We start from the raw sequence: 27,961 nt of genomic DNA, 5'->3' as shown, positions 1-27,961 counted from the left end.
TCACAAAGAGGAGATAAAAAAGAGCAAATTCCAGGCACAACAGTAACAATCTAAACCTAAATGAACACTCCACGCATTTCTGTTGTTTTCTTTTTAATTGAAAGCATACAGCTGTGTTCAGGAACTTCAGTTCACCTTCAGTTTGATGCAAATATACAATGCGAACATACCTACGAAGCAAAAACTTACTTTATACACATCACACCTAGTTTTTCTATGTACAGCTATTGGTTAATGTCAGTTAAAAACATTAAAATAAAAATTTATCGAGTTTCAAATAAGTGTCTCTTCAAAACAGAATTAGCTGCATTGTGTACGTTTGTAAGCACATGCAAATATGGAGAGGATCATGCAGCGGGTATAAAACAAAAGCAAAAGGAAAAAAAAAAATAAATTACTTTATACACATTTCAATTTTGTTTGCATGTTTGAATGAATAAATCTTTTAGCTATTAGTGCGAGTTAACCTCTTTGTTCACATTACTGGAGAGATTATAAACACATTCAGATCAGCTTCATATTCCTCGAAATCTGGCATCAGTGTACCTTAGGTTTTAGAAGGATAACATTCAATATTTAAACGGTATAGCAGTACAAACAAAATAAGAGAGGGATTTACTAACACAAGGAGAACGTAATAAACACTGAACACAAATACAGACAAGGGTCAAATTGTGTAATTAGATAATTTTATCCAAAAAAAAAAAAAACTTTATTAGAACAGAATCAAAACAAAATAACGGAATGTTTTTAAATATTCCTTTATGCTCATAGCTTTTTTTTTTTTTATAAATACCACACAGATGTACCCCCCCTCCCAAACAGCAGCTCATCCATACACACGCTCCAGCATGCCTTTTAGAGGTAGGAAAAGGGTGGCGGTGATTGGGTGTACTGGCATCATCAACAGTAAAACACTGATCTACTTCAACTGGTGGCGAGCAAGATGGAGGCTGCGTTTCTCCCTTCAATCCAACATCATACTGCAACTTTATGTGTATTTCTCATTTAGCCATGCACAATTAAACCCACACAGGCTGAGAAATAGAGACATGGTGAAGAAAACAGGCAGATTTGAAAAAGAGAATTCCTGGGACTATCTTCTATATTTAAGCAAAGCTGGTTTTGCATCAGTGTTAAGTGTTATTTCCCCACATTCTGTTTTTTTTTCCTTCAGTTTAAGCACTGCAGCTAGATGAGGCAGAGGGCCAAGCATTCAGAGCCAATCATTATTTAATCTCTGTGACCTGTCCTACCTAAAGGTAGATTTAGACAGCTGTATGTGTTAGTAGAAGCAGGGGGAAGATGGAGCATCATTATGGGTTTTCAACTTACAGCAAGAATGATAAGAGTGCAAATAAAACACGTGCCCCATTTGAGTTTTATGACACACTCAAGTCTTCATAATGAAACAGAGCTTTGTGTGTATGCATGTGACAGGTGGAGGGGGCATTAGACCAGACAGATAGAAAGCACAGGTAAGCAACGTTTTACAACGATGGGAGGCATTCTCTGTCTTGCTGCCGCTCCCCTGAAGGAGCAGGTTTAATCACGGGAGCGTCCCACAATGGCCAGGATGTAGAGGAAAATGTTGATGATGTCAGTGTAGAGGTTGATTGAGGCGAAGATGTACTCCTCTGGACTGAGGGCCAGTTTCTTGTTGCCCAAAAGAAGCTGGGTGTCGACAGCCAAGAACTGTGAAAAAGGAAAATCAAGGAGACATTAGATGTTTAGTTGTTTCTCAAACATAAAGAAACTTCATTCAAACTGAATTTTTTTTTTCTTTGAGGATTAAACTTCAGCTGATTCTAAAATCTAAAGGTTTGCAACCACAGATGTCGATTTACAAGGATTGTTTTTTTTTTTCCCCTTTTAAAACTTTTTAAATTCAGAGTCAAAGTGAGAAACTGCTTGGTTTATCTGTCAATGGAAACTCAGAAAAGATAGAGTAAAAAAAAGTTACAATATTTACAGCAAATATGAAGAATGTGAAGAGATGATAAAACCCATTTGTTTAAATATGAAGGGAAAGTGTCTGAATCTGGTCACATGGGGAGGGTAAATACTCCGAGCTCTGTAAGCTGGGAACCTAATCCCAGCGGGGGATGTTACGCTCTCCTGCTGCTAATTTTACAGCTGTTACCAGAAAGAAAAATAGCTAAAAGGGGAGGTAGAACTGAATAACATAGGCGAGCAACTTCAGCAAGTAATTAAAATGACATATCAACAAAATGAACCTAAAACACTTTAAAAAAATCCATATTAAACATTCTATCGGACTTTTATGTGAAGAAAGTACAGTTTAATTAAATGGTTTAGTAGCAGGAAAATCCCTGTTATCACAAATTTTTAGCCATCTAGGAAACACGGGAGGTAAAAGAGTTGTTTAAATTTAACGCCGTGGCAGTTTTAGTTGCCCTAAACTTACGCAGGTGAACAGCAGAGCCCCCATGGAAGCGTAGACGATGTCCAGAATCTTGTTGCGGATGAAGATGCAGAGGATCGAAAAGAGCAGTAGCACAATGAGGCACACAAAGAGAACGCCCCGACAGGAAGTGAAGTCATATTTGCTCTGTGGTCAAGAGAAATAAATAAAAAACAAAAAGATTTAGAGCAAGTGCAGGATTCTCAATAAAAAAAACAACAACTAGACAAAGAAAGGGAGATCAGGAACAAATAAGTTAGTGAACAGATGGATGTGCAGACCTGCAGTGAGAAGAGGACAACTGTGAAGCAGACAACTGCCGTAATGCCCACCGCCATGATGACCGTATCTGTGTCGTAGAAGCTGGCGATCATGCCCACCATGTAGGACATACTCAATGTCAGGATGGACTACAACAGGAAAAAATAAAAAAAAAGTTAAAGATACACCGTATATGTCATCAGTTCTCGCATTTATCCTCTTTTAGATATTGGATCCTGATTTTACCAAAGCAACAAGATTCCAGGGGTGCTTGCGACGGAAATCGCCACAGCAGGTGATTGTGATCAGAGACACGAAGAAGACGGCGTAGGACACGTAATAAGTCCAACGGTTTCTTTGCACATAAATCTTGGCCTCATCCACAAATGTGAAGATGGCAACAAAGGAGAAGGTGACCAACAGCTGCGCCGTGAGGACAGAGAACACCTAATGGAGAAGAAAGTAAAAGATTAATAAATATACATTGGTGTAGAGCCATAAAATATACAAATAGTAATGATTTTTATTTATATATTTGCATCATTGACATTAATTTACTCACTTTTCTAATAAAGGCTTGTCGAATGTTCTTGTCCTCAAAACCTCCTCTGGCAAATTCCTCATTGTCATAATAGGATGGAGGCACGTCGCCATGATAACCAGGGCTGCCTGCAGGTGCTGCAAAATAACAATGACAAAACAAAAGTTTTGGGGAGGTTTTAGTCACATCTCTGACTGCCTGTTTTTCTTAGATAAAATAAATATGTGACCCCTATGGAGAGTAATGAGTGCTGCAATCCAAACAATAAATTACTAATGAAATCACTGGAATATGAAACAAGCAAATTGGACACATTTAGTTATGATAGCAGCCGTGTATCAACGTCTGAATGCAATACACATTATGAATTTAAGGTATTTCCGACTTTTTAAATTTGCAGCAAATGAATCCATCCACAGGGGAACATTGAGGTCAATTTATTTTACAGAGAACAGCTTTAAGAGCAAGGTTTAAAATTTTCTTTTAAATTTTCAGCCTTCCCAGGTTATTGACCCACTTCAAAGCACAAATTAATAAACCAAGTTTTTTGGCTGATTTTCCTAAACATGTAAGGCCTTAATTATGTAGCAAGACAAAACCACAGCCTGTAAAGAGTTAATCAAAGGCATAAGTGGACAGATTGATGGATAAACAGGTGAAATAAAGGTTCATGCCACTAAACATTGCTGTTTACAAGCTTTGTATCAGAAAACTCACCCATAGGGTCATCATGAAAACTGGGCTGTCCGGGCCCTTGCTGGTAAGGCCCTGGACCGTAGGGGCCTTGTGGATAGGGCATCTGTGGATAGGGGCCAGGGGCAAACCCTGGACCTGCTTGGGCGAAGCCAGGCTGTCCATAGCCAGTAGCTGGTGGGTAAGGCGCCCCCGGGCCTTGGCTGTAGTTGGGAGGGGGCATACCAAAACCTGGTTGAGGGGGGCCATAAACGTTGTTATGAAGAGGGTTGCTCTCCCCCATAATAGGAAATCCACTTTTGTCCTGGGACATGGTGAAGTAAATTACTCACTACTGCCACAATCTGTAAAAATAAACAAAAAAACCAAACATAAATATGTATTAAAGCTGGCAGTTTGTATGACATGTTTCCACAAGTATAAGAGCTTAAGAAATATTATTTAAACTCCTAATCAAAGGCTAATTTATCCACCTGAGGTTGAGGACATTAGATCAACTAATCTCCTGTATCCTCTGCCCAACATATTATAATTGTTAAATATTTTTGCCATTTCAAACCATGGTTCATGTTTGCCAGATTAATACAGTTTATGGATTTTTCCTGGTTCCTCTTCAGCCTCTGTAGGGGCAACATTCTCGGGTAAAGATGCTTTTGTTGACCAGATGTTTAAGAGAACTCATTGCTTACCAAGTAAAAACTGATTGAAGCCTCGCTAACATTTCAAAAGAATAGAGGATCAGGCTGACCATGCACTAAAGTAAAGGTGTATAGAGTACTAAGAAAAAAAAACCCATTTAAAATAGGGCTGGGTATCAATTCAATCCCTATTTTCAAATTTGGAATCGATTCTTTTCAATCCAAACTTGGATTATTGTTCTTAAAAGCACTTTTTTAAACTGTTGCTAGAATGATATGGCTGTATAGTTATGCATAATGTTGATACAAGTATAATATAAACATTGAATTGAAAATTAATAAAGCAAATGTGGCTGTAGGGACAGTGGAAAATTCATTTTTTTTCCTAAATTGATCTTTGCTTATACAAAGAATTTACATGAGAATCACCTTAACAGAAAATGACTTTGGTAAAAGTGAAAGTGACTGATAAGAAAAGCACTAAAGGAAAAGTCATAGAATTGTTTACAATAATAGGGAAAGTGAAAGTTCTATTTTCGTCCATAAAAAGAAGCAAGGTAAACTGTTTTTGTTGGTTCCTTTACATCCCTTGGGTAAAAACATTGGATGTTGGATTTTGAGGGAAAACAAATAACCACGTTAGCCCCAAGGAAAACACTATTGTCCATAAGAGCTCAGAACACTAAAAAAGCTGTCGTGCTTGTCAACAGCTGTGCTGTCGGCATGAGAAAACTAAAAGTTTCTTCTGTCAGAATACAATGAAATATGTCCACTGTTTCTCAGAACAACGAAACAGATCAGCTAAAGTGTCAAAATAAGTTGTAAGTAACACAAGAAAAATCCTACACTTTATTCCATATAATGCAGAATTGTTAAGTGGTAATTTGGGTATTTCACTTTTTAGGACAATATCTAGAAAGAGTCATTATAAAAAAAAAAAAAAAAAAAAAAAAAAAAAAAAAAAAAAAAAAATGTGATGCACTATAGCCTCGGCCAGTATGGAGTGTGGACCTGGACTCATATACTGTAAAGGGTTAAATGTACTTAGGTGATCTACACCTCATTCATTTCCCAGATTTACACTCAGTCCCAGAAAACCTGTTGCGTTCCCAGCTCTGTATTGGCTAAAAGCGCTCACACTTGACAGATAGATGTAACAAATAAAAATACAGAATAAAACTGTAATTTATTAGCCACAAGACAACCCATCCATAACATTATCTCACAAACCCTGCTGCCACCTCATCAGGCACAGTGCTCAGTTTAGATGTATTTACCAAGGGGAAATAAACAAGATTTTTTTTTTTATTAAAACAGAGCATTAAGAATAAAAAAGCAAGGGCATTTCCATTTAGCATCAGATCAATGTAGTTTAAATCCTGTTTAGAGGTTGTGTTCGCTCTATCTTGGCCTTCACCTTGTTTAGACTGTACTGAGTTTACAGTGAGTGTTATGCAACACTTCTCCATTTTGCCTTGGCATATGCATTTGAACTCCAGATCCACTGCATCAGGGCCACTTTGCAGCACACAGCTTCAAACAAATACCTTGCTTTTGCTGAGAGGATTGATTCAAATCCTTCTAGATTTGTATTCTGCATCTACAGTAGTAACCATTCAACATTTCCCCACTTTTCGTGATGGGCCCTTGGCTGGTCCTCTACAATTCCTTTTTAAACATCAATCTTTGTACTAAAATATTCTGTCATGATTTGTGGAAATTAAAATCTAAAGAGAAGCATCATTTCCAGGTCAGACCCTGTAATTCAGTGAAAGGGTGGAGTCAGAGTAAAAAAAAGGCATGCCCAGGAGAAGGTTTTGCTGGGAGTCGCAAGGTAGTGGGCAGCCATTCGGGTGGCGTTTGACTGGGAAGAGCCATTTTGAATAGCTTCTACTGTAATGAGCCAGATCCCGCCACAGACAAAGGTTGTGCAATTGGTAAGTTGTGTCCATTAACACAGTTCTTGACCAATCAACCAGCAGTGTCAAACTGTCAAACTAGGTAACCAAATTTAATCTGCTAAATCTCTATAGAACAAACAAGTTCAGACTTTAAAACACTCATAAGAGAAGGTATCATTTAAGTTATCTAAAAAGCTTGTCAATATACAACCACAGAGCTGTAAAGTAATCCTGTTGCATACATAAATGAAATCTCCACCCAGTTCAGCGTCCATGGACAGGACATTGAATAGGTGGTGTGGGTGTTCTAGTGACAAAGAAGCAAATACATAAAGAAAACTAATCAGAAAATAGTATAAACAGTTACTAAAAGTTCTCAACAAATCAAGGATAATTCTGTCATCTTAATTTTCAAATTTGTTTTATTCTTTAAGTAAAACCCTTAAAACAAAAAAGAACCATCTTTATGTTTAAGAATATGTGGCAATGCTATTATTAAATACCAGTGGATTCATCAAATTACCATTAAAAACATACAAGTTATTTTATCATTATTTCATTGAACGCATTAATTATTTTATTCTTAACATTTTCCCTTTACATTTAAAACTACCAACAGGTTTTCCATCTTGAAATATGTTTTTGTTTGTCAATCAAAAACAGATTGAAATGTTTGTCACTGGGATCTTTTTTTTTTGACAGGGTAGAAAACATAGAATTTCTTTGAAGGGAAAGGAGAAATATTTCTACATACAATTGTTTCTTTAAACAATAAAGATTTTAAACTAAAGCTGTATGCACATTCATCATCTCTGGTCTACTCTTGCCCAGATAGATTTGAAAAAATATATAAATAAACACCAAAGGGATTTTGAATGTTGTCGTTACTCAAATCTTCACAAATACAGGTGCTGGTCATAAAATTAGAATATCATGAAAAAGTAGATTGATTTCAGTAATTCCATTTAAAAAGTGAAACTTGTATATTATATTCATACATTACATACAAACTCATATATTTCAGATGTTTATTTTGTTTAATTTTGATGATTACAAATGACAACAAATGAAAATCTCAAATTCATCATATCAGAAAATTAGAATATTACTGAAGACCAATAAAAACAAAGGATTTATAGAAATGTTGCCCAACTGAAAAGTATGAACATGAAAAGTATGAGCATGTACAGCACTCAGTATTTAGTTGGGCCTCCTTTGGCCTGTATTACTGCAGCAATGCGGCGTGGCATGGAGTCGATCAGTCTGTGGCACTGCTCAGGTGTTATGATAGCCCAGGTTGCTCTAATAGTGGCTTTTAGCTCTTCTGAATTGTTGGGTCTGGTGTATTGCATCTTCTTCACAATACCCCATAGATTTTCTATGGGGTTAAGGTCAGGAGAGTTTGCTGGCCAATTAAGAACAGGGATACCATGGTCCTTCAACCAGGTACTGGTAGCTTTGGCACTGTGTGCAGGTGCCAAGTCCTGTTGGAAAATGAAATCTGCATCTCCAAAAAGTTGGTCAGCTGCAGGAAGCATGAAGTGCTCTAAAACTTCCTGGTATGTGGCTGCGTTGACCCTGGACCTCAGAAAACACAATGGACCAACACCAGCAGATGACATGGCACCCCAAACCATCACTGACTGTGGAAACTTTACACTGGACTTCAAGCAACGTGGATGAAGTGCCTCTCTTCTTTTCCTCCAGACTCTGGGACCTTGATTTCCAAAGGAAATGCAAAATTTACTTTCATCAGAGAACATGACTTTGGACCACTCACCAGAAGTCCAGTCCTGTTTCTCTTTAGCCCAGGCAAGACGCTTCTGACGCTGTCTGTGGTTCAAGAGTGGCTTGACACAAGGAATGCGACAGCAGAAACCCATGTCTTTCATACGTCTGTGTGTGGTGGTTCTTGAAGCACTCACTCCAGCTGCAGTCCACTCTTTGTGAATCTCCCCCACATTTTTGAAGGGGTTTTGTTTCACAATCCCCTCCAGGGTGCGGTTATCTCTCTTGCTTGTACACTTTTTTCGACCACATCTTTTCCTTCCCTTCGCCTCTCTATTAATGTGCTTGGACACTGAGCTCTGTGAACAGCCAGCCTCTTTAGCGATGACCTTTTGTGTCTTGCCCTCCTTGTGCAAGGTGTCGATGGTCGTCTTTTGGACAACTGTCAAGTCAGCAGTCTTCCCCATGATTGTGTAGCCTATAGAACTAGACTGAAAGACCATTTAAAGGCTTTTGCAGGTGGTTTGAGTTAATTAGCTGATTAGAGTGTGGCACCAGGGGCCATCAATTTTGAACCTTTTCACAATATTCTAATTTTCTGATATGATGAATTTGAGATTTTCATTTGTTGTCATTTGTAATCATCAAAATTAAACAAAATAAACATCTGAAATATATGAGTTTGTATGTAATGTATGAATATAATATACAAGTTTCACTTTTTAAATGGAATTACTGAAATCAATCTACTTTTTCATGATATTCTAATTTTATGACCAGCACCTGTAGCTGCTGATGGCTGCAGTGAGGAAGGATCACCTGTAGCAGCCTGTGTAAAGTAGATCTGGAGAAGCCTCTGACTAAAGACAATCTGTTGGTCGAAGGTCTGTAGGGTTCTCACTGGCGCATTTTTAGCGTTAAATTTTCAGTTGTCAAAATTACATTGTAATAAGGTGTTTATACTTTCAATAAGAATAACAGCTGCAGAAATTGTGTTTTAGAACCCTTTTAGGAATGAAACTTGTCTGTTTGAGGACCTTGAATCAGCGCTATGAAGTGGTGTTATTTTTAGAGATACAATAGCACTTAAAGGTATAGTGGAGGATGTTATTTTTCAAGGTGGATCATCAAAATAATATGCCTACCTAATTGTCAATTAATCTACTGATATCTTTACGAAATGCTGTTCTATGTGCTTGTTCCCATTTTCATTTACCAGTGGTAAATATAGTGGAAAAACTGAATAATCTTCTTTTGAAAAGTAAGCTTGTATGAGCGATGCAAACAGCAACTTTAAAAGAGGTTCATTAAGCCAAACTGGCTGATGATAACTTTTTTTTTCTACATATACAACTAAAGGCAACAAACTAATAAGGGTTGCTTAGCAAAGCGGAAGGAGACAGCTGCTTTAACCAATATCGAATAAAAAAAAAAAAATCACAACAACCTCTTCATGCCCAGTGTAATGAAGACATATTGATTGTTTGGAGTCAAAGAAATTTATATTATTCATAAGTAAAGAGTATAAGAGCTGAGAATATTTATTAAATCTGTAAAAAATAAAAATAATCTGACTAAGAGCTTTTTGTTTTAATGAATAATTAAATTAAATTAAATGCAAATAATTAGCAGCAACAATAGATTAACATGGACAAGTTTAACGTTTTTTTTTTAAAGAGCTAAATTCCAATGTCTGATAGATGTGTTTCACAGATCACCTGGCCCAATCCACGGTAGCCGCTAAAAATAAAATAAAAAAGAGCACCAATAACACAATGACTAAAGCAGAATTCCAGCATCAGTACGAACAGCTTCATCTGCTGATGTTTTGGAAACAAAGAGCGCTTTTCTTACATGATGCAAATATGTAATAAGCATTATTATGAAAGCGCCTGATGTAACAATTATAAGTTACACAGCATGTAGTAGTGAACAAAATTTAAGCAAAGATCATTCAGTTATGAGCACTGAAAGGGCATGCCCTCTCAGAGACAATTTGATCTTCCAAAAAACCACACAAGTTTCACTTCAGCGACTGAAAGGAGATAACTTAGAGTACGGCAGCCATTTTTAAGAGTCGGTTTAAATAGCTTTGATAGAGTTCTGGAAGATTATAAATCCTCTTAGGCAGGATGTTTTTTACCCACAATGCTGCCACTGCCGCCGACAGCAGTCCCTCAAGGATTTAGGTTAAAGGGATGGATTCAGTAGGCCAGTCAGTGAGAGAGCCAGGTTAACATAATTAGGTTAGTACAATACCATGACTACCTCACAGACAGTATGTTATATGGATGACCAAACCAGTCAGGCAAACATGGAGGTTAGCATACTTGTTAGTCCAACTAAAACAGGGAGTGCAGTCAGTAGAGCATGAGTTAGCGATATAACCGAAAGTAAAATGCTGTTTCACTGTCACATGATAAACTGTAAGCTAAGCCTGGTAATCTCTAAAGAAGAGGATGAGGTTGAATATGCTTGCTTTTTATGCTGGTCCCTATTCATACAATACCATATCCCTTTATTTATAAAGTGTTTTTAAAACAACAAAATTTCTACAAAGTGCTGTACATACAATTGAAAGCAACTAAAATTAAAACCGACAAGCTACATACAGACAAGCTAACACAGAGATAAAGAGTTTTTTATGTTAAAATAGTTTTAATTAAAACTTAATCAAACATTTTAAATTAAAACAGAAGATAAAAAAATGACAAAAAATAGAGTAAAGCTCCTAAGGATGTAAAAAAAAAAATAAATGTCTCAGCAAACAGGTGTGTTTTAAGACATTTACACTCAGAGAGAGGGGGGGCTGCCTGACATCTATTATTGCACAACTGAGGAGCTGCTAAAGCAGACTGAAATTGAATGACTGCCACAACCACTCTGTGTACAATAAGGATTTCTGTCAAACAATTGCTAAATTATCACCTGGACAGCATGAAAGATAAATGCCTCCATGGCTTTGCTTCTAGTGGAGAAGCAGCCAATGCAGCAGTCAGGGGAGGGAAATACTGTAATAGCAGTAGGCCTTGTCAGCAGTCACTGTGGCCATGCCAAGCCTGCAAAGACCCAGTGTTGCATCAGATGGCCGCAGTTGAATAGGTGGAGCTGTCTATGACAAGAAACTGTCACAACAGTTGATTTTAAAACATGATAGTGTTAGTATTACCAAATCGGTCATTGTGATAAACTATAGGGAAGCATTGACCTTCCTGCTTGACTGTATTCACTGCTTCTTCTCAGTAACAATATGAAGATTATACTTGGTTTGATTAAAATGATAAAGGATTGAACATAAAAACAAGAAGAATTTGTTTTAAATTAACCAAACCCTGCCATGGAAAGATTTTTATTTTTATTTGAACAAGTTTAGAAGCAGGGATTGTGAGCATATACATTTTAAACAAGCTTTAAAATGGTTTAAAAAAAGCATGATTTCAGACCTGGGAACTTCACATGACATCTGCTCATGGGTCTGATAATCAACCCTGACCTGATTATGTGAGCATGGGTTTTTTTTAGTTTCATGTAAGTAAAACGAACCGACTAAAAATGGGAAATGACTGACATAAACGCCATAAGAATGAAATTTTAAAATCCTAATCTATTGAATATTTAAATAGGTCTTGAATGCTGCTATAGTAAAGTGAACAACTTTCAGAGATTATGTCATGCATGTAATAAATGCATGTAATTAAAACTGGTAGGTGGAATATTTGATGTGAATTTATTTTAATATCAATACAGCGAGCCGGTCAGTACTAGTCTTTTGAGCAGAGATTTAAGATGAGGAACACAAAACTTGAGCCTTTTTTATCTTCACACAGTCAAGATTGGGCAACTGAAAAAAACAACAATTTGGCAATCTATAATCCCAATCCCACTTTAGCAGCTGTTTTAATCTGTACACTTAAATATATGATTAAAGCCTTGATTTCTTTTATGAAACTGGAATAATTTCTCAAGGGAATTAAACAGTTTGCACCAATTCTACTCATATTTTTTAAATAGTTATTCTAAAGTAATTGAATATTGCATACTTTAATATCCATACATCTGAACAAAGCTCACTGGTACTAAAGACAACATGTAGGTTTAATGAAAACAGGCCACAAGCAACAGGGAGATCACTGTCAGTGAAACCCCAATCATTTGAGTACGGTAGTTTTATGGCTGGCAGCCACTGCTAACCAAAACAGAAACACTGGCACAGTACTGCTCACACTGCAGAACGCAAATCTATGTATTGTAGGCCTCAACTGCGGACACAAATGCGACACTGCGGCCATTTGTGAGCATATATTCCCACGAATTACCATTGAACTGACCAAAGGGGTTATTTAAGTCACAGTGACACGCGTCACAGGAAAAAAACAACTCCAAACAGTTCGCCATGTTTAAATCCGCTCTTATTTACAGGACGGTTACATGTCGGACCCTCCTCTGTTTACGCTGATATGCTAGCGGCTTCTTTCACAACAAATGCAGCCGTTATCGGAATCCTCCATACAAATATACGACAACAACAAAAAATAGATATATGTTTTTTTATGTCCTGTGCTACGTGCTTTCTACATTGACAGATGGCAAAGAGGATGGACCCAAACGGTTTCCGTGAAGAAGCCAGCGGGTTGTCCTTTTTTTTTTTTTTTTTTTGCTTGTTTTTTTTTCTTCTACTTATTGTTTGCTATGGCTTAAACAAAATAAAATAAGAAAATAAATTCTTACCTTTAACGTGATTATTGTGAAGCAATTGATGAAACGAACTCCTTCGCTCCTCCTGGATTTCTGGAATCCGACTGAACAAGTGAAGGGGGCGGAGGCCGCTGACGTTACCGCCAGGAACGGTCACGTGGTCACCGGGAATCTCCGGTTATAACACCGAAAATTATGAAATTTCTAACCAATCGAAATACATTAGGGTCAAAACTTTAATATAACGCCCTCTTGTTTAAGGGGGGAAATGTTAGATAAAGAAAAGCTGCTTAAATGCAATTTCCTAACAGAAATATCTAGAAACACCAGGAAAGTACTGATCCGGGTCACGTGGTTTATTATGAGCGCTGAAAGCTTTCTCATAAGTGCGCAATAATAAACAATTATTATAAAACTCTATATCCCCTTGTCTTTTATTCTCGCAATAACCAAAATATTAAACGAACAATTTTGAATATTTTTATCTGTTCAGGTTATGAAGGGTGGGCTTTTACCCACCATAGACAGTAGAAATAATATATACAGGGGATTAACTCGGCACACTTCTGTCACATAAAGTGGAAAAAATATAATATCTTAAATTCAGCCATTATAGACTTTCAAAGCCATTAGTGAGATTAAAAGTCACACTTAAAGAATTAGAGCGATGCAAATGCATGTAAACCCTCAGAGATCCAAAACACAAAGACATAAATAACAGATTAAAAAAATAAATACTTAAATAAACAGCATTTTGACTCTCTAAACGGAACCCCTGACTTTGTATTATTTTTCTCATTACTACAATTTTTCCAAGCCAAATTTATGACTTTGGATCTCTAAGTTCCCTCCACGAGTAATAACTTAAGTGGTACAATGGGGCTTCCAAATTTGCCACTCCTTATATTGTTAAGTTATTTTTTTTTTTTTCAAAATAGCCATCATCAATACATTTCAAGGAACAATTTGAGAAAAAAAAAATCAAATTACTAAAAAACTGCTCTCTGCCAATGATGAGAGGAGTTTGATCAGTTGCCTTTTATGGCACCAAAGGCATGTATGGAAGCATGGTTTTAAGAGGGTAAGCAAACAACAACTTGAAACAAAAAGAAAAAAGTTCAAAAGTTTAGAACCAATTTTTAATAAAAGTCTGTAAAATTACTTTCTGCATGGAGTTTGCATGTTTTTTTCATTAATGCATGGGTCTTTATACCAAAATCGATTGCTTTTAAAAGAAAATACTTAAGTAAACCCACAGGAAAGAATTAAATGCTGCAGTTACCCATACATTTTTAAAGAGTTGTTCTACGTGATGATAGCTGTAAGCAGGAAGGACTTCCTGTAGCAGTCTGTCTTGTGAAACTCTTACTACTTACTTTTGTCCATAATGTTCTTCACTTTGTGAAATCATCTCCAGGGGTATTAAAGGAGTTCTTAGAACAGAGACAGTCTTCTTTATTAGCTTGTTGAGCTTTTGTAAGTCATTTTACTATAGCAGATAATGGCAGAAGAGTTCCCGCTCTCCACAGCATGCATACAAGATATGCAGAATCTTGCTGAAAACGCTAAAGAATCTAAGCTTCCTGAGGAAGTACAGTCTGCTCTGTCCTTTCTTGTAGACGGCTTTACAGTCGTGTATTCCGTCGAGTTTGTTGTCCAGGTGAACACCACGGTATTTATACTCCTCCACCACCTCCACTTCCCCCATGATGCCAATAGGTCTCAACTTGTTCCTGTTTCTTAAAAAGTGTACAATCATCTCATGTGTTCTTTTCACATTCAGAATCAGATGATTGTTTGCACACAATGCTAAAAAAAAAAAAGGTTGACCAGCTCCTTGTACTGAGCTTTTTGATCACCTCTGATGGACCTAGAACAAGACTGTTGGATTGGTTAGTGTCTCTAAATTGCATTTAGGATTTTTTGTGTGCATGGTTGTCTGTCCTTCGTTACCCTGCAATGGACTGGCAACCTGTCGTTGGAGTACGCTGGCCTTTACCCAAAAGACTGCAGGAGATAGGGACCAGCTCTGTGTGATTCTGACAGACAAGCTGTACAGAAGATGGATGGATTGTTTGATGATATGTAGATGTTGCAATAAAAATTATTTTCAAAATTCTCTAAAAATATTTTTTTCAGGACTGACTGCAGAACCGCCTTCAGGGCCTACAACAGGGGAAAGCCTTTGGACAGCCACATGGCAAGCTGGAAATTTCAGCATCATCTCAGATAAGCACAAACAGTAAATATATGGATCTCAGGTATTCAGCTTTTTCCAACTGCTCCATTTAGTCTGATTTTGCTCCACTCCACCATTTTTTAGACATTGTCATAACTGCTAGTTCAATACAAATACTTTTTTTCTGCCATCCTTGTTCAGGAGAAGGTATGATCAGAGTTTACTAGCCCCAAATAATGCTTTTGAAAAAGGGTAGCCCATCAGACAACAAAATTCAACCATGAATACACACTCACACCCAAGGCCAATCTAAAGATACCAATTACCCTACAGTCATGTTGGAGGAAGCTGGAATACCTGGAGGAAGCTGGAATACCCAAGCATGCACTGGTGACCTAGGCATAATGATCACAGTTGTAGTGGTTTTTCTGCATGCAGAAGAAAGTTTATTGCTGTTATGAACATAAAAAAAAAATCACAAATGCAAATTCTTTATTAAAATATCTGTTTGCATATTTTACAGTTCTTATGTGCTCATCTTCAACCCACATAGCTGATGGCATACTAAGAAGTTAAACCATTTTGCCGATGGGTATGTCTTTAAATGGACTTAATCAGACTTTCAGGAATACCTAGGTAAGATAAAAAAGCACCTTTGGCTCCTGCTAAACTTGCATTTAGATAGATAGAGTGGTGCATATTCCACTCATTTCCACAAAAAATGAAAAATTACATGTTAAAATTCTAATAGCTTCTTCTACTACTATAAATGTTAAGATTCCATCCTCATAGACTATTCAAAAGTTATTATATACCTGTTGTCAAGCTAGATGTCTTCCTGTCATAACAAGAGGATCAAAGCCATCTTTGTTGTGTGTCCAAATACATGCTCCTTTTATGAAACATGCAGTATTATAAAAGCTATTGTTTATGAGTGTAGCTGCGAATAAGATTATCCAGTCCTGTCTTGTTGATTGTGCCGTATTCTTGGGTATAGCTGCCTAGTTTGGCCCGTGGGTCCCCAGCAGCAGCCACGTTACAGTTGTTCTGAAACACTTTTTTGCTGAACCGTGGCGGTGGACGAGCCTCTCGAGCCTGAGAACTGGGGCGCTGGTTCTGCATATAAAACCAGAGCAGCATGTAATTAGGTTTAGGAAGGAAAAAATAATAATAAAATGAAACAAAGGCTTTTTGATCTTTTAACATTTTTCACCTTTGAAAGACTTGGTTTTATTTGGTGTTATGGGATGACAGGAACTGAATATTGCATAATCTTAAAGTGGAAAGTATTCGATTTATTTGTATTTTTAATCAAATTCTTTTAAAAAAGAAGGTATATTTATGTATTCAGCCCACTAAACCAATACTTTGCACTACTTTTTACTGTAATTACAGCTTCTTAACTAGCTATGGACATCTAGAGTATTTTTTAACTACTATTGCTTTGAAAAAAGTTATTGCCATAAATTCCCAGTTAGATTAAGGTATGAACTGTTTAATCTATACCAGGGATCTACACCCTTTATAAACCCAAATCCTTCTTCAGTCCAGGTGTATCTAAACTGTTTAGAGCCACAAGTTTAAATTGTGTTTTGAAAAAAGCAGTTTATATTCTTTTGATAAAATCTACTATAGCAAATTTGCTGTATTAGATAAAAAAACATTCTATTTCTTAGGTTTTGAAATAATGAGATAATTTTGTGATATTTTGGTATTTGGCATGTTGATATTTTTGGAAAATATGAAAACAAAAAGGGTTGAAAGGTTCCAACTTATAACAATAGGAAAAAAAACACATCATCGGTAGTTTTAATGACATTTTTGTGTTGCCATTCCTAGTCTAGTAGAAACGGCTGCACCCTAGGTGCACCAATGAGTGTTCCCACAGATCCCTTCTCCCTTCAGCTGTTAGAATTGATCAGCATCTGCTCTAATAAACAATTAACATTAGCTCTAATAAAAAAAGTAACTGTGACCAGCTTTCTTCGCTTCATTTTAGAAGAATGATGCTTCCATGGTTACAAGCTGCATGCTCAGCTACTAGTTGTACCGTCTTCATTCTCTCAAATTCTCTCAAATGAGGCGTGGTTCTTTGCAGCTCCTCCAAAGTTAACATGCTTCTCTGATTTGCTTTATCAGCTGGAATGCATTTACTGACTTTGAAACTATTTTTAAATGAACTGAACTAAAAACATATTTCTCTGTGTAAATTCTCAGTCATCTGAGCCATGAGTTATAATATGTCTGTAATATATTCTGTAATACATTTCCCTATATAAAATTTCATATATCAACTGAATTTAAGCAACAAGGCATGGTTGCACTTTGTGTTATTTAGGAAAATGGGGGTGGGGGTGGGTGGTGCGCTGAGGTCTAAATTTAAGCTGATTCTTCTCCGAGTTTTAACTGTTAGACATTTTTTCTAAAATTATATATCTTTTTCCACCTACTTCACAATTATGTGCTAATTTGTTTTAGTATCACAAAAAAATCTCAATACAATCCACTTAAGACAAAAGTTTTATAGAATATTTTGTAGTTAATTTTGCATTTCTAAAATTCTGCATTTCCCACAACCCAGCCTTAGATAAAGCTTGGAAGCAATAATAAGGTGATGATAAACCTACCAGTCGAGCTGAAGAGATATGCAGCCCAGCAGCTAAAGATGTCTCATCTTTACGGACTAGAGGGTTGTTTTTGGTTTGGTTTAAGGCCCAAGAGAAGGAGCGGTTGTGAACCACAGCAGTTGAACGACCCCGCTGGAGAATCTGATCCATGGACTAGGAAAAAAATAAGATGAAGAGTGAGGCTAAAGCTCAGATAAAACCTATGTGAAAACATTACTTAAAAATAGACAAAATAAAAAAACTTAACAGAAACAAATTAGGGTTATAAAAGAGACGATGGAGTAATACTAGATGGAGAAGGTGCTGAAGTATGCTGCTTACTACCATGACACTGCTGCACTCTGCTGGTGGTTTAATAGGAGTCTCATTTCTGGCTTGTCTGGCTGGGGTCCTGCTGGTTGCAGAACAATGAGGGGCCCGGATAAAAGCAGCATCTGGGTGGATGAAAACACAAGTATGACTTTTCCTCCCTGAGACAACGGGATGGAACAAGAAAAATACAATTTTTTTCAATAATTATAAACTATTTTAGAAATATCTTTGGTCAAAAACAGTGTAAAAAAGCTAAAAAAAAAATACTTACTTGGAGCATGAGTAATTGGGTTATACGTCAGTTTTCTTGAGCTGTGTTCATTTAGTGCATTCGTGTTCTCCATAGCAGATGAAGTAGATGCATTAGCAGCCTCTGCTTTAGTGGCCCCAGTATGTAAAGACTCATGGTTGGTCTCGCCTTCCTCATCTTTGGACTGTTTCCCTTCTTCATTAGATGTTGCAGCTACAGGGCTTTTCTCTACCTTCTCACTCCTTGTACTCTTTTTCTCTACACAGTCAGCATTGTTTGGTAGCCCAAACATCTTTTGATGCGCTCTCCTTTCAAGTATCATCTGAAAAGCAGTTGACTGAACCTTAATAACTGATTAAATAAGCTTTAACAATATCAGATGATTGTTTTATTGCAGAAATTAGTTAATCACCTCATATAGTTTGTTTCGGTACTGAACCACAGATAATTGCACATCATCGTCCACTGCCAGCACTACATCATAACCAAGAGCTGGTTCTTTGGCTGGATTATGGAACCTGGAGAGATAGAAAACTCTGTTGTAGCAATTATAATTTCCATCTTTAGAAAATATGCAATTGATATATCACTGTCTATTGCAATAAAAATATTCATAACAAATGCCCATTTTGCATAAATGGGCAAAAAAAAAGCTTCAAAATAAATAGACTTTTTATTTCCATTAAATTGTAAACTTACTCTATGCTATATGTACATAAATCTTATAACCAAACATCACTGATTTTTTTTAAGTTTAAGACTTTCAAAGACATTTATTTAGCGGTAGGAAAATACAATGATGACAAAATATATTCCTTTTTTTTTTCTAGAAAACCTAACTAATTTAGTATCCCCTTAATTTTTAAGTACACTTTCTGTTTAAGTTCATGTTACTTTTTCAAACTTTCTATGAACTTTAAATTTATTAACTCTTCTCCTGTATGTAAACATGATATAACTCTTCAAAATGAGAAAGATAAGAGAGCATGTCAATGGAGATATGCAGATGTTAATAATCATAAGAAATAAGGAATTAGCTACAAGAATCAAAGTCGTTTAAGGCTCTTTTTGAAGAGGATAAAAAAAAACTTCAAACCTATAGTGCAGCAAATTAAATTCATTGTGAAGTGGTATTGTTGCAATAAAAGTGTTTTTTTTTTTATTCATACCAAACAATATTAGCTAAAAATATTAGTATTGTCCACACTGACACTGTAAATAAACATATTGTTTTCACAAGCCTACTGGGAACTGAAATGCGAAGAAACTGGAAAATCTAATAAAGTACAAAAACTGATGTAAAAACTGTACAAATCAGCATCAGATAGAACAAATAAGTATACTTAGAAATGTATTTTATTAAAATATACCACAACTCATCAAAGTAGGCAAATAACCTCATATTGTTTTCATGTGGAAAAACTTAATCATGCTATTGTGGTTACAGGATAAGTTTTAATACCTGGCTACGTATGGGTGTTGAAGGGCCTGCTCAGCAGTCAGACGCTTGTCTGGGTTAAAAACTAATAAACCCTTCAGCAGGTCAAGAGCATCAGGAGGAACGGATGGTTGGAGAATATCCTCCAAACGCACCTGTGGTCTTGTGGGAGACAGACATATGAGCCTTAGAAACAAATTTGCTAGAAATTACGCAGCAGAAAGCATGACAACAACTGTGAGATATCCAAATATGAACTGTTCCACTAAAATGAAAGTTGGGTGATAGATGTTTGATCTAGATTAATTCCTGCTGCATCAACACATCTCTAACCCTGCCCTCCAATACTAATATCTTATTTTATAGTCCCTGGTGCTGAAATGTTTTCAAAACAATTAATTTTTATGTATTGTTTTTCGTATTTCATATGACATATTAGCACAAAGTAGAACAAATAATAAAACCTAAATATCATTTGTATTGAGCTCCCTTTTTAAGATATTTTAGAACAAAATCTATTGTAATCTACTGCCTTTAAAAATCCCCTACGATGGTAAATAGAGACACAAAGGTCAGTTGAGAAAAATCTAAACTGAACATCTCTAAGTGGTAAACTCAACACGCCCTACAAGAAGAAAGCCAAAACAATCCCTGCTTGTAGTTTGCAGCCAGTCTAGAAGCAAACATATGGAAGAAGGGGCTTTGGTTGGGTAAGTAAGACCAGTTTTTAAGTTTTTGGCCAACATGGAAAACATATTTAGTGGCTAAAAAATTAACAATGCAAATAATACTGAACATTTTTAGGAACAATTCTTTGTTATAGGTGTAAAAAGGCTGAGTCCTTTACCTTCCAGCAGCACGATCAGCTTTTACAAACAAAATATAACTGAACTTTATAGTGAACATTTTCAGGCAGCTTTATAGGCAGCTGTACTTGTAGAGAGAAGCATCTCTAAAAATATATAAAATAGCAGGGAAAAACACAAATGAAGATCAAACCTTTCCAGATTTTAATACCATATGTCTTTTTTTCTCGTATTATCATGAAATACTGTGGGTTAAAAAAAAAATTCAAACAAAAAACTCCTAATAAAAAGAAATGTATATTTTGGATGTAGAATGAAAAATTGCAGAGGTCTGAATCCTTTTTTAAAGCATAGTACTCCACAATTTGATGCCTCACATAGAGACAATGTAATTCTAAAATTACATAGAATGAATACAGTTTGAAATCCATGTGGGAAAAATAAATAAGCTTACGATAACACAGAAATATAAAGCCCTGCTAAATGATTGTTTCTACAGAGTAATTTACAACATATAGAGCAAAGTAACAGCCTTACTTCAGCAACATTCTCTGGATGACAGAGGATCCATATTCAGACTTGATGGCCAGAATATCTGGAATTACAGACTTTTATTCAGTATTAACCAAAAGAAGGTTGATAAGCATATGGTGTTTGAACATCATCAGGTACCTTCAGGACTGGGGTGAAGTATGGCACTCATGATCTTCTCTATTTGGTTGATGGTTGAAGTTCCAGGAAACAGCGCTTTTCCCAGGAGCATCTCTCCCAGGATACACCCGAGACTCCACATGTCCACACCTTTGGTGTACCTTTGGACATAATTTCAATTTATACAGATTAGATGGAGAGCATCTGTAAACATCACAGATTTTCCTTAAGATTTAAGATTTGGAGTTTGACTGAGAACTTCTATTGCTTAAACATCCTTTGCTGTGAACAAATTTATTAAAGTTTAGGCTGCATGTTTATAGTTATTGTTCTGCTAGAAAGGTTCAAGTTTCAGGTCTGCTAACAGCTTTTCGAGATAGGATCATCATCATCATCATCATCATCATCAACATCCATCATCATCTTTATTTATATAGTGCTTTAAAACAGCTACAGCAGAAAACAAAGTACTGAAATAGCTAAAAATAGCAAAACACAACAAAATAAAATAAAATACAGCATACAAATATAAAATAAGGCAATAATAAGAAAGCTAAATAGACAATCTCACAACAACTAACTCCTGCCAGTTTTAAAAGCCATTGAATAAAAGTAAGTCTTGAGTTGTGTTTTAAAATTCTGGCAGGGAAGGAGCCTCCCTAATGTAATTTCCCAATTTAAAATCACCGTCCACCTTTGAAACGATCGATTTAAAATATGGGGTCTATAGTTGTGGAGTCACAAAGGCGATTAGGCCCAAAAACACTATCACCTCAGTTTTCTTTTAGTTAAAATTTGAAAAGTTCAGGGCCAGCCAGGATTTAATGTCGTCTAAACAGTCCAATACAGATATCACTAAAAAAGCCATCTCCATGCTTTAGGGGCAAATAGATTTGGCATTCATCAGTATAAAAATAAAAATCAAGCCAATGTCTTCTCAGTAGGGAACCAAGTGGCAGCAAATACAGAGAAATGAGAAGGGGCCCTAAAATTGAACCTTGTGGGACCCCGTAGGATAGAGAAGCCCTAGATGATGTGCCGTTGCCAACTTTGACACAGAAAGTTTGTCGGTCAGATAAGATCTGAACCAGTTAAGAGCTGTGTGCTGGATCACTATTAATTTATTCAGACGTGTTATCAGAATATGATGGTAAACCGTGTCAAAAGCAGGTTGTCATGTATTGTAACCACTGATCTCCCATCAGCCCTGACTAGCTTACGCATAATTAACTTAAATGGCAAATGGCTTTGGGCTGAATGAATTTTTTGTCTTCAGTCACATTTATATGCTACTTTTTATCAGTCTCATAAAATCTAAAAAACAATACACTGATGTTTGTGGTTATAATGTGACAAAATTCAAGAGTAGGGGTTAAAACTTTGCGAAGGACTTTAGATATTTTGCCAAGCTAAGCATTAATACTGTATTGATTTTTTGATCAGCAATCTACACTATTTCTTTAAATATGTTAAATTAAAATGGCTAGATGCATTTCAGCAGGCGATAACAGATGCTGGTCACAGCTGATACCTTGTTGATCCCAGCAGGATCTCAGGAGCCCGATACCAGCGTGTAGCCACATATTCTGTTAGAGCTGGGTTCCCGCTGTCCTCTTGGATCTGGTTGAGAGATCTGGCTAAGCCAAAGTCACAGATCTTAACAACGCAGTCAGTGTCCAGGAGTATGTTAGAGGGCTGCAGGTTTAAGAAAAAAAAAAAAATCCTGTAACTTCAAGGTTTAGGTATGGGGATATTTGCTCATTCAAGTTGTTTCATAGTGCTGTGACTTTAGATAAAATGAAATGTGAATATGTTTCATGGGTTTCTCACTTTTTGGTCTCGGTGAATAACGTTTCCTGAATGGAGGTACTTGTTGGCCTTGAAGAGCTGGTACATCACATAACGCTTGTGGATATCCTTGAGAAGAGAGCCTTTCTTAATTACAGCGTGCAAGTCTGTATCTGAGACAAAAAGCAAGGAGGAAAACTATCAACCTGCAGCAATACTTTAATATATATGACACAGTTCTAGTTGCTGATCAGTCCTGGTTTTTAAATATATAATATGAATGTATCACATATGATTGAACAGTTGTCAGGAATCGTAAAAACAAAAAGACAGGAAACCAAGCCAGGCTATCCTTCATAGGTATTTGTGTTTATGTACTTAAAAAGACCTGAAAAATATTTAGGGTCTGATCTTAAACGATCCCAAATAAGAGGCGCAAAATTGCATGTGCATCTCTTTTTTAGTAAAAGCAGTAACTGGGCATGTTGCAGGTGATCTCCAAAGATCGCTGCACAAATATTTAGACAAACAATCTGATTTGGTTCCATCCACTAATATAAGCAGACTGTGCAATCTACTGACAGTTTTGGAGTTCAGTAAGAGAAAGATGAGGTTTAAAGCCATGGAGATGGAGGTAACAATTATTATTTTTGAAAAAAATAATACTAAAACATATTTATTTTGCACCACGTAGCCTAGCTCAACGTCCTATGAACAAAAGTAAAAAATACAAAACTAAAACTAAAACACATAGCTGTGCTTTGTGCAAAACCCTTTTGGTAGGAGATCCGCACTTTTAGCCCCCCATCGCCATGTATATTTGCTGTCTTTTGCGTCATATCTCTGTATTAGCTTGTGCCCATTGGCATAGGGTTTTTCTTTATTGATCCCAATATGCTAACATTGCACAAAATCTCTCTGTTGTCTCTAATTGTACCAATGCCTCCTTGTGGCAATAATGACAGCAGATATTTTTACGTGCCAGTTTACACCTGACTTTCAGGACAAACAAATGCACAAAAACTGCTGACACATTAATGTTGACTTGTATATTTGTTTTGCAGTTTGTATATGTTTACATTAGCATTTCCCCCACCCATGAATTTGTACAGCTTTGTCATTAGAAAAAGATTTGCATTTGATGAAGGCAAATGCACAAAAAAGGTTTGCACACCCTGTGGGCTGAATTGACCCATTTTAAGACATGCAGGCCTTCTGAAGGTCAGGCCCTTAGTTTCCATCCTTGACCGGACTTTTTCAAACTGTGTAAAAAAAAGTAAGGTGTATTGGACATTCTCCAGCGCTATGAGTCAGCTTGATTTACTTTTACTCAGGAAATTTGTCTGATCCTACACGTTGAACCATACTAATAATACATACCCATGTATTCAAAAATGAGATAAATGTCTTTGTCATTTTGGGCTCGGATGACATTTAACAGCTTGATGATGTTGGGGTGATCGCCGAACTCCTGCACAAGGATTACAATCTTTACTACCAGAACCACAAGCAAGCCATTACTGACCTAAAGTAACCTGCAGGTGAGGCTACAGCCCTGTGCAGTGCAAATAAAAGGTAGAGTGACAACAGATTTATATGACTTCTGCACTAATGCACAGCACTGGAAGGTATAGTAGTGCATGATCACTTATACACAAATGGCTTTTTATGAAAAACATTCCACTAACTAAACATTTTTATCACATTAGATGATAAAACAACTGTTGACTAATGGATGCTAAGTGTTGATCAGTCACAACAATGTTAGACTGATTGTAAAAGTAGTGTTTTATGTTCAATGTTTATTTAAACCTCTGTATGATTGTTACCTGGAGAAACATGATTTCCCTGAATGTCCGCTGTAAAAGAGAAAGAAAAATCACACATGAACTATAGGAAGCAATGAACTAAGTAAATACAAGCCTCTAGCTCTAATTAATAATTAGCCGTCTTCCTCAAAGGTGAAAAACGAATTTAATAAGAACAGCTGTATTCAAGGTCAGTAGTTTTAATCTGGGACAGTGAACAGTCGAGCAGATTTCATCTCCAAAGGATAACATTTTAATATTAACTTGATTTGTACTGTGGGTTTTTTTTTTTTTTGCTTATTTACAACGAAAACCTGCTTTTCCCCACCTGAGCATCAGTCCGGTTCCTGAAAGCGTCAAAGATTTTTTTCACCGCTACAGTCTCCCCTGTCTGTCGGTCAGCTGCTTTCCATACAATACCATAAGCCTGAAACAGAAAGGACATTCAGTTGAGCTATTTCTCACCCCTTTCAGTTTGTTTTTCTAATGTAAAGGGAATTCTATTCAATATAAAGTATCCAACAAATAAATGCGTGCTTATGAGGAAAGACAAAACAACAGACTTGATTGTTGCTTTAACTCTGAATTAAAAATGTTTTAAGTTTATTTATATGTACTTCATGACTTGAAGACTTATATGTACTTCAATAACTTCATGTTATTTTAAGTCTACCTTATGTTCTAGTTGTAATCTCCGTCAGGGAGAGGAAAACTTCCCACAACTTAAAGAAATAGACTCCTGGACAAAAAAACTTGTTGAAATTGTTCTATGGTTTGTTACAAAAAACAGTAGTTGGTATTGATTGTGTTTCTTTTTTCACTCTCGGTTACCTTTTCTGATTGTTTTTAGTAAGTCTTTTGGGTCTTAATGTCGTGATCTGTGCTTAATAATTTTATATATTACCTGCACCAAGTCCTACCTATACAAAGTAGTGTACAATTATAAAATGGAAAAGAAAGGAAACTAAAAACACTGATGAAAACATTGGGGTCTGCATTTTCATTCTGTCCCTACATTTTTGACTACTTCAAAAAAGAAAACAGTACATCCATGTGATGTCAATATTAAGATTAGCTCTATAATCTGTGATTTTCAGTGAGATTTAAAAAAGCTTTAGTGAAAAGAATAAGGAGGAACACTAGAAAATCATTATTAATGGTCTCATTTAGCCTTGCAAATAAGAGAAAGGTTAAGAAGAAAACTATCATTGGAGTAAAACCATAAGAAGTCCTGTTGCAGTTTCTCAGGAATAAGACACAGGAATAAGTCGGCACTCTGTTCAGATGACAGCAATGATTGACTTTTCATGGCTACAAGGAGAACACGTGATCCTGAATATATCATCCGCATGATGGTGAACAGAAGAAGAGGAAACTTCCTGGCATCTGGGCAGGAGGGTTACCTCAGATACGTTCATAATGACCGAGGCAAAACTTAGACTTGAATCAATTAAAGAATCTGTGGTTGGATTTGAACAGTTCTGGATTTATATAAACAGGAGATTTCAGCAAAAGTACACATTTTAGTGATGAGATTCACACAGAACTGGAGGCTCTTTGAGTCAGACAAATGGCTGCAGAAAGAAAATCATATATTTATGTACAATAGCTATTTGCTATTGTAAATATCATGCATAGTGTTATCTAAATCTAGTTAAAGTGTTTCTAGCTGCACTAAGCATTGCACACAGCTGCTGCGCCACAGGTCATCTGCAAACATGAGTCACAGCCACATCTAGTTTAAGGAGCTGGCACAGGTCCACACAGCATTTACCAGCAGGCTATATGAAAAGAGAGCATCTAATTGTGAATCTCTTAGGACCGGTAATGGTAAGAAACCAGCTTGTTAGTTCCAGTGTCTGCAACTGGAAAGGAAAACAAAGGCTTGTACAGACTGTTCTTAAACACACATAATGATCTGCATAGAAACAAAATAAACCACGTGCTTGCAACACATGGATTTTAAGTCTAGAGAACCTCAGGAAGTTTTTAAACATGATCTCAAAAGAAAGCTGGAAATATTGTAATGCATTAAAAGAAACATTGCTGTAATTTTTTTTCCAGTTCAATAATTTCCGTTTTATTATCATTTTATCATCATTTATTTAGGAATATGGATTGTACCTAAAACATTTTTCTAAGACTCACCCCTTTTCCAATTCTCTTCTTGATCTCATATCTGAGTGAAATATGCTCCTCCACTTCTGACATGTCTGCCGACTCATACTTTTTGCTCATTTTGCGTTTGTCCAGCTGCACTTGAGCTTCACATAGAAACCATCATCCCTCTCCTGGTTTACTCCTGTGGGAATCTAGCCAAAAAAAGAAATAAAAAAACAGATGGCAAACGGTTAGGGGTGCCTGCCCGGGTCAAATGTAAAGCAATCGCTTGTTTTCCAGTGTATATTTTATTAATGCCACTGTGTAGAACTACGGTGGGATTACCTGGTAACTCTTTTGTCCGTTCAGACGCTGCTTTTAACAACTTCGGTTACCGCCTATAAGAAAGAAAGTCAGCTTTTATCTCCTGCTAGCGACTCTAAGCGTCTCGCTTTAGCATAATCTACTATAATTTAACGTCAACTCTGGCTGTTTCTGCTCCGCTACGTGTTTTTTTATGGTCACCACTCGTCGTCATGGTAACAAGAACGCTGAAGTCTAGTTCTTAAAGGGGCCGCAGCTCAACAAAAACAAAACAAAACAAAACAAAACAAAAAAACTACATGGCTTTGTGTTTTTAGAAAAAACAAAAACAAAAAACAAACAAACAACAACAACAAAAAAACAACTACATGTCTTTGTGTTTTTGAACAAAAAAAAAAAAAAAAAAAACCTACATGGCTTTGTGTTTGTAGAGCAAAAAAACATAGAAGAAAACCTACATGGCTTTGTGTTTGTAGAACAAAAAAAAAACCTGCATGGCTTTGTGTTTTTAGAACAAAAAGGAAAAAAAAGAATTTTTCCAGGGTAAAGAGCTTGACAGATTTTTTTTTATGTATATCTTGAATTTTGTGATTATACGTTGGAGGAGAGGTTTAAGAATGTATAAAATTCCCAAAGTCCTTTATTTTGGGCACTACCATATTACCACTGCTGTGCTCTTTGAGTGTGAGTGATTCTTTACGAGCAGAAATCTCAATGAAAGGTTAAAAACTTTTATGTCTTAAGAAAGAAATTTACCAAAATAACTAGCAGTCACATACGCTGTTTTCTTTGTTTA

General features: G+C 36.3%; 2 protein-coding genes across 3 annotated transcripts; both read right to left on the bottom strand.

The window, feature by feature from the left end:
- Positions 1 to 76: 76 nt before the first annotated feature.
- grinaa (glutamate receptor, ionotropic, N-methyl D-aspartate-associated protein 1a (glutamate binding)) lies at positions 77 to 13,051 on the bottom strand. Its single transcript, XM_038303257.1, has 7 exons — positions 12,916 to 13,051; positions 3,945 to 4,264; positions 3,249 to 3,364; positions 2,933 to 3,133; positions 2,707 to 2,835; positions 2,429 to 2,572; positions 77 to 1,695 (listed from the first exon to the last, which is right to left on the bottom strand). The coding sequence occupies exons 2-7, from the start codon at positions 4,231 to 4,233 to the stop codon at positions 1,546 to 1,548; spliced, it is 1,029 nt and encodes a 342-aa protein (XP_038159185.1). The 5' UTR covers positions 4,234 to 4,264; positions 12,916 to 13,051; the 3' UTR covers positions 77 to 1,545.
- A 2,485-nt stretch (positions 13,052 to 15,536) lies between these two features.
- On the bottom strand, positions 15,537 to 27,371 carry mapk15 (mitogen-activated protein kinase 15). Of its 2 annotated transcripts, none has more exons than XM_038303222.1 (15): positions 27,187 to 27,371; positions 26,890 to 27,053; positions 25,070 to 25,168; positions 24,763 to 24,792; positions 24,314 to 24,404; positions 22,976 to 23,106; positions 22,677 to 22,840; positions 21,167 to 21,306; positions 21,032 to 21,089; positions 19,713 to 19,850; positions 18,663 to 18,768; positions 18,272 to 18,572; positions 18,010 to 18,122; positions 17,689 to 17,841; positions 15,537 to 16,177 (listed from the first exon to the last, which is right to left on the bottom strand). In XM_038303222.1, the coding sequence occupies exons 2-15, from the start codon at positions 26,977 to 26,979 to the stop codon at positions 15,983 to 15,985; spliced, it is 1,809 nt and encodes a 602-aa protein (XP_038159150.1). In that variant the 5' UTR covers positions 26,980 to 27,053; positions 27,187 to 27,371; the 3' UTR covers positions 15,537 to 15,982. The 2 variants fall into 2 exon arrangements, with proteins under 2 accessions (XP_038159150.1, XP_038159151.1); XM_038303223.1 differs by having other exon boundaries at positions 18,013 to 18,122.
- Between the last annotated feature and the right edge of the window lie 590 nt (positions 27,372 to 27,961).

This window comes from Cyprinodon tularosa, unplaced genomic scaffold, assembly GCF_016077235.1.
Source record: "Cyprinodon tularosa strain WSP-4 unplaced genomic scaffold, ASM1607723v1 ctg509, whole genome shotgun sequence".
Taxonomy (NCBI): domain Eukaryota; kingdom Metazoa; phylum Chordata; class Actinopteri; order Cyprinodontiformes; family Cyprinodontidae; genus Cyprinodon; species Cyprinodon tularosa.
The sequence above is the reverse complement of the archived record's forward strand: the minus strand, read 5'-3'. Positions and strand labels throughout refer to the sequence as shown.

Coding starts and splice junctions, on each gene's coding strand:
- grinaa (XM_038303257.1), bottom strand. CDS start 4,233: ATGTCCCAGGACAAAAGTGGATTTCCTATTATGGGGGAGAGCAACCCT. Junction 2,573..2,706: donor TTGTCCTCTTCTCACTGCAG/GTCTGCACATCC, acceptor TCTTGACCACAG/AGCAAATATGACTTCACTTC. Junction 1,696..2,428: donor GGGCTCTGCTGTTCACCTGC/GTAAGTTTAGGG, acceptor CCTTTTTCACAG/TTCTTGGCTGTCGACACCCA.
- mapk15 (XM_038303222.1), bottom strand. CDS start 26,979: ATGAGCAAAAAGTATGAGTCGGCAGACATGTCAGAAGTGGAGGAGCAT. Junction 24,405..24,762: donor GGGAAATCATGTTTCTCCAG/GTAACAATCATA, acceptor ATCCTTGTGCAG/GAGTTCGGCGATCACCCCAA. Junction 16,178..17,688: donor ATATCTCTTCAGCTCGACTG/GTAGGTTTATCA, acceptor TTTTATATGCAG/AACCAGCGCCCCAGTTCTCA.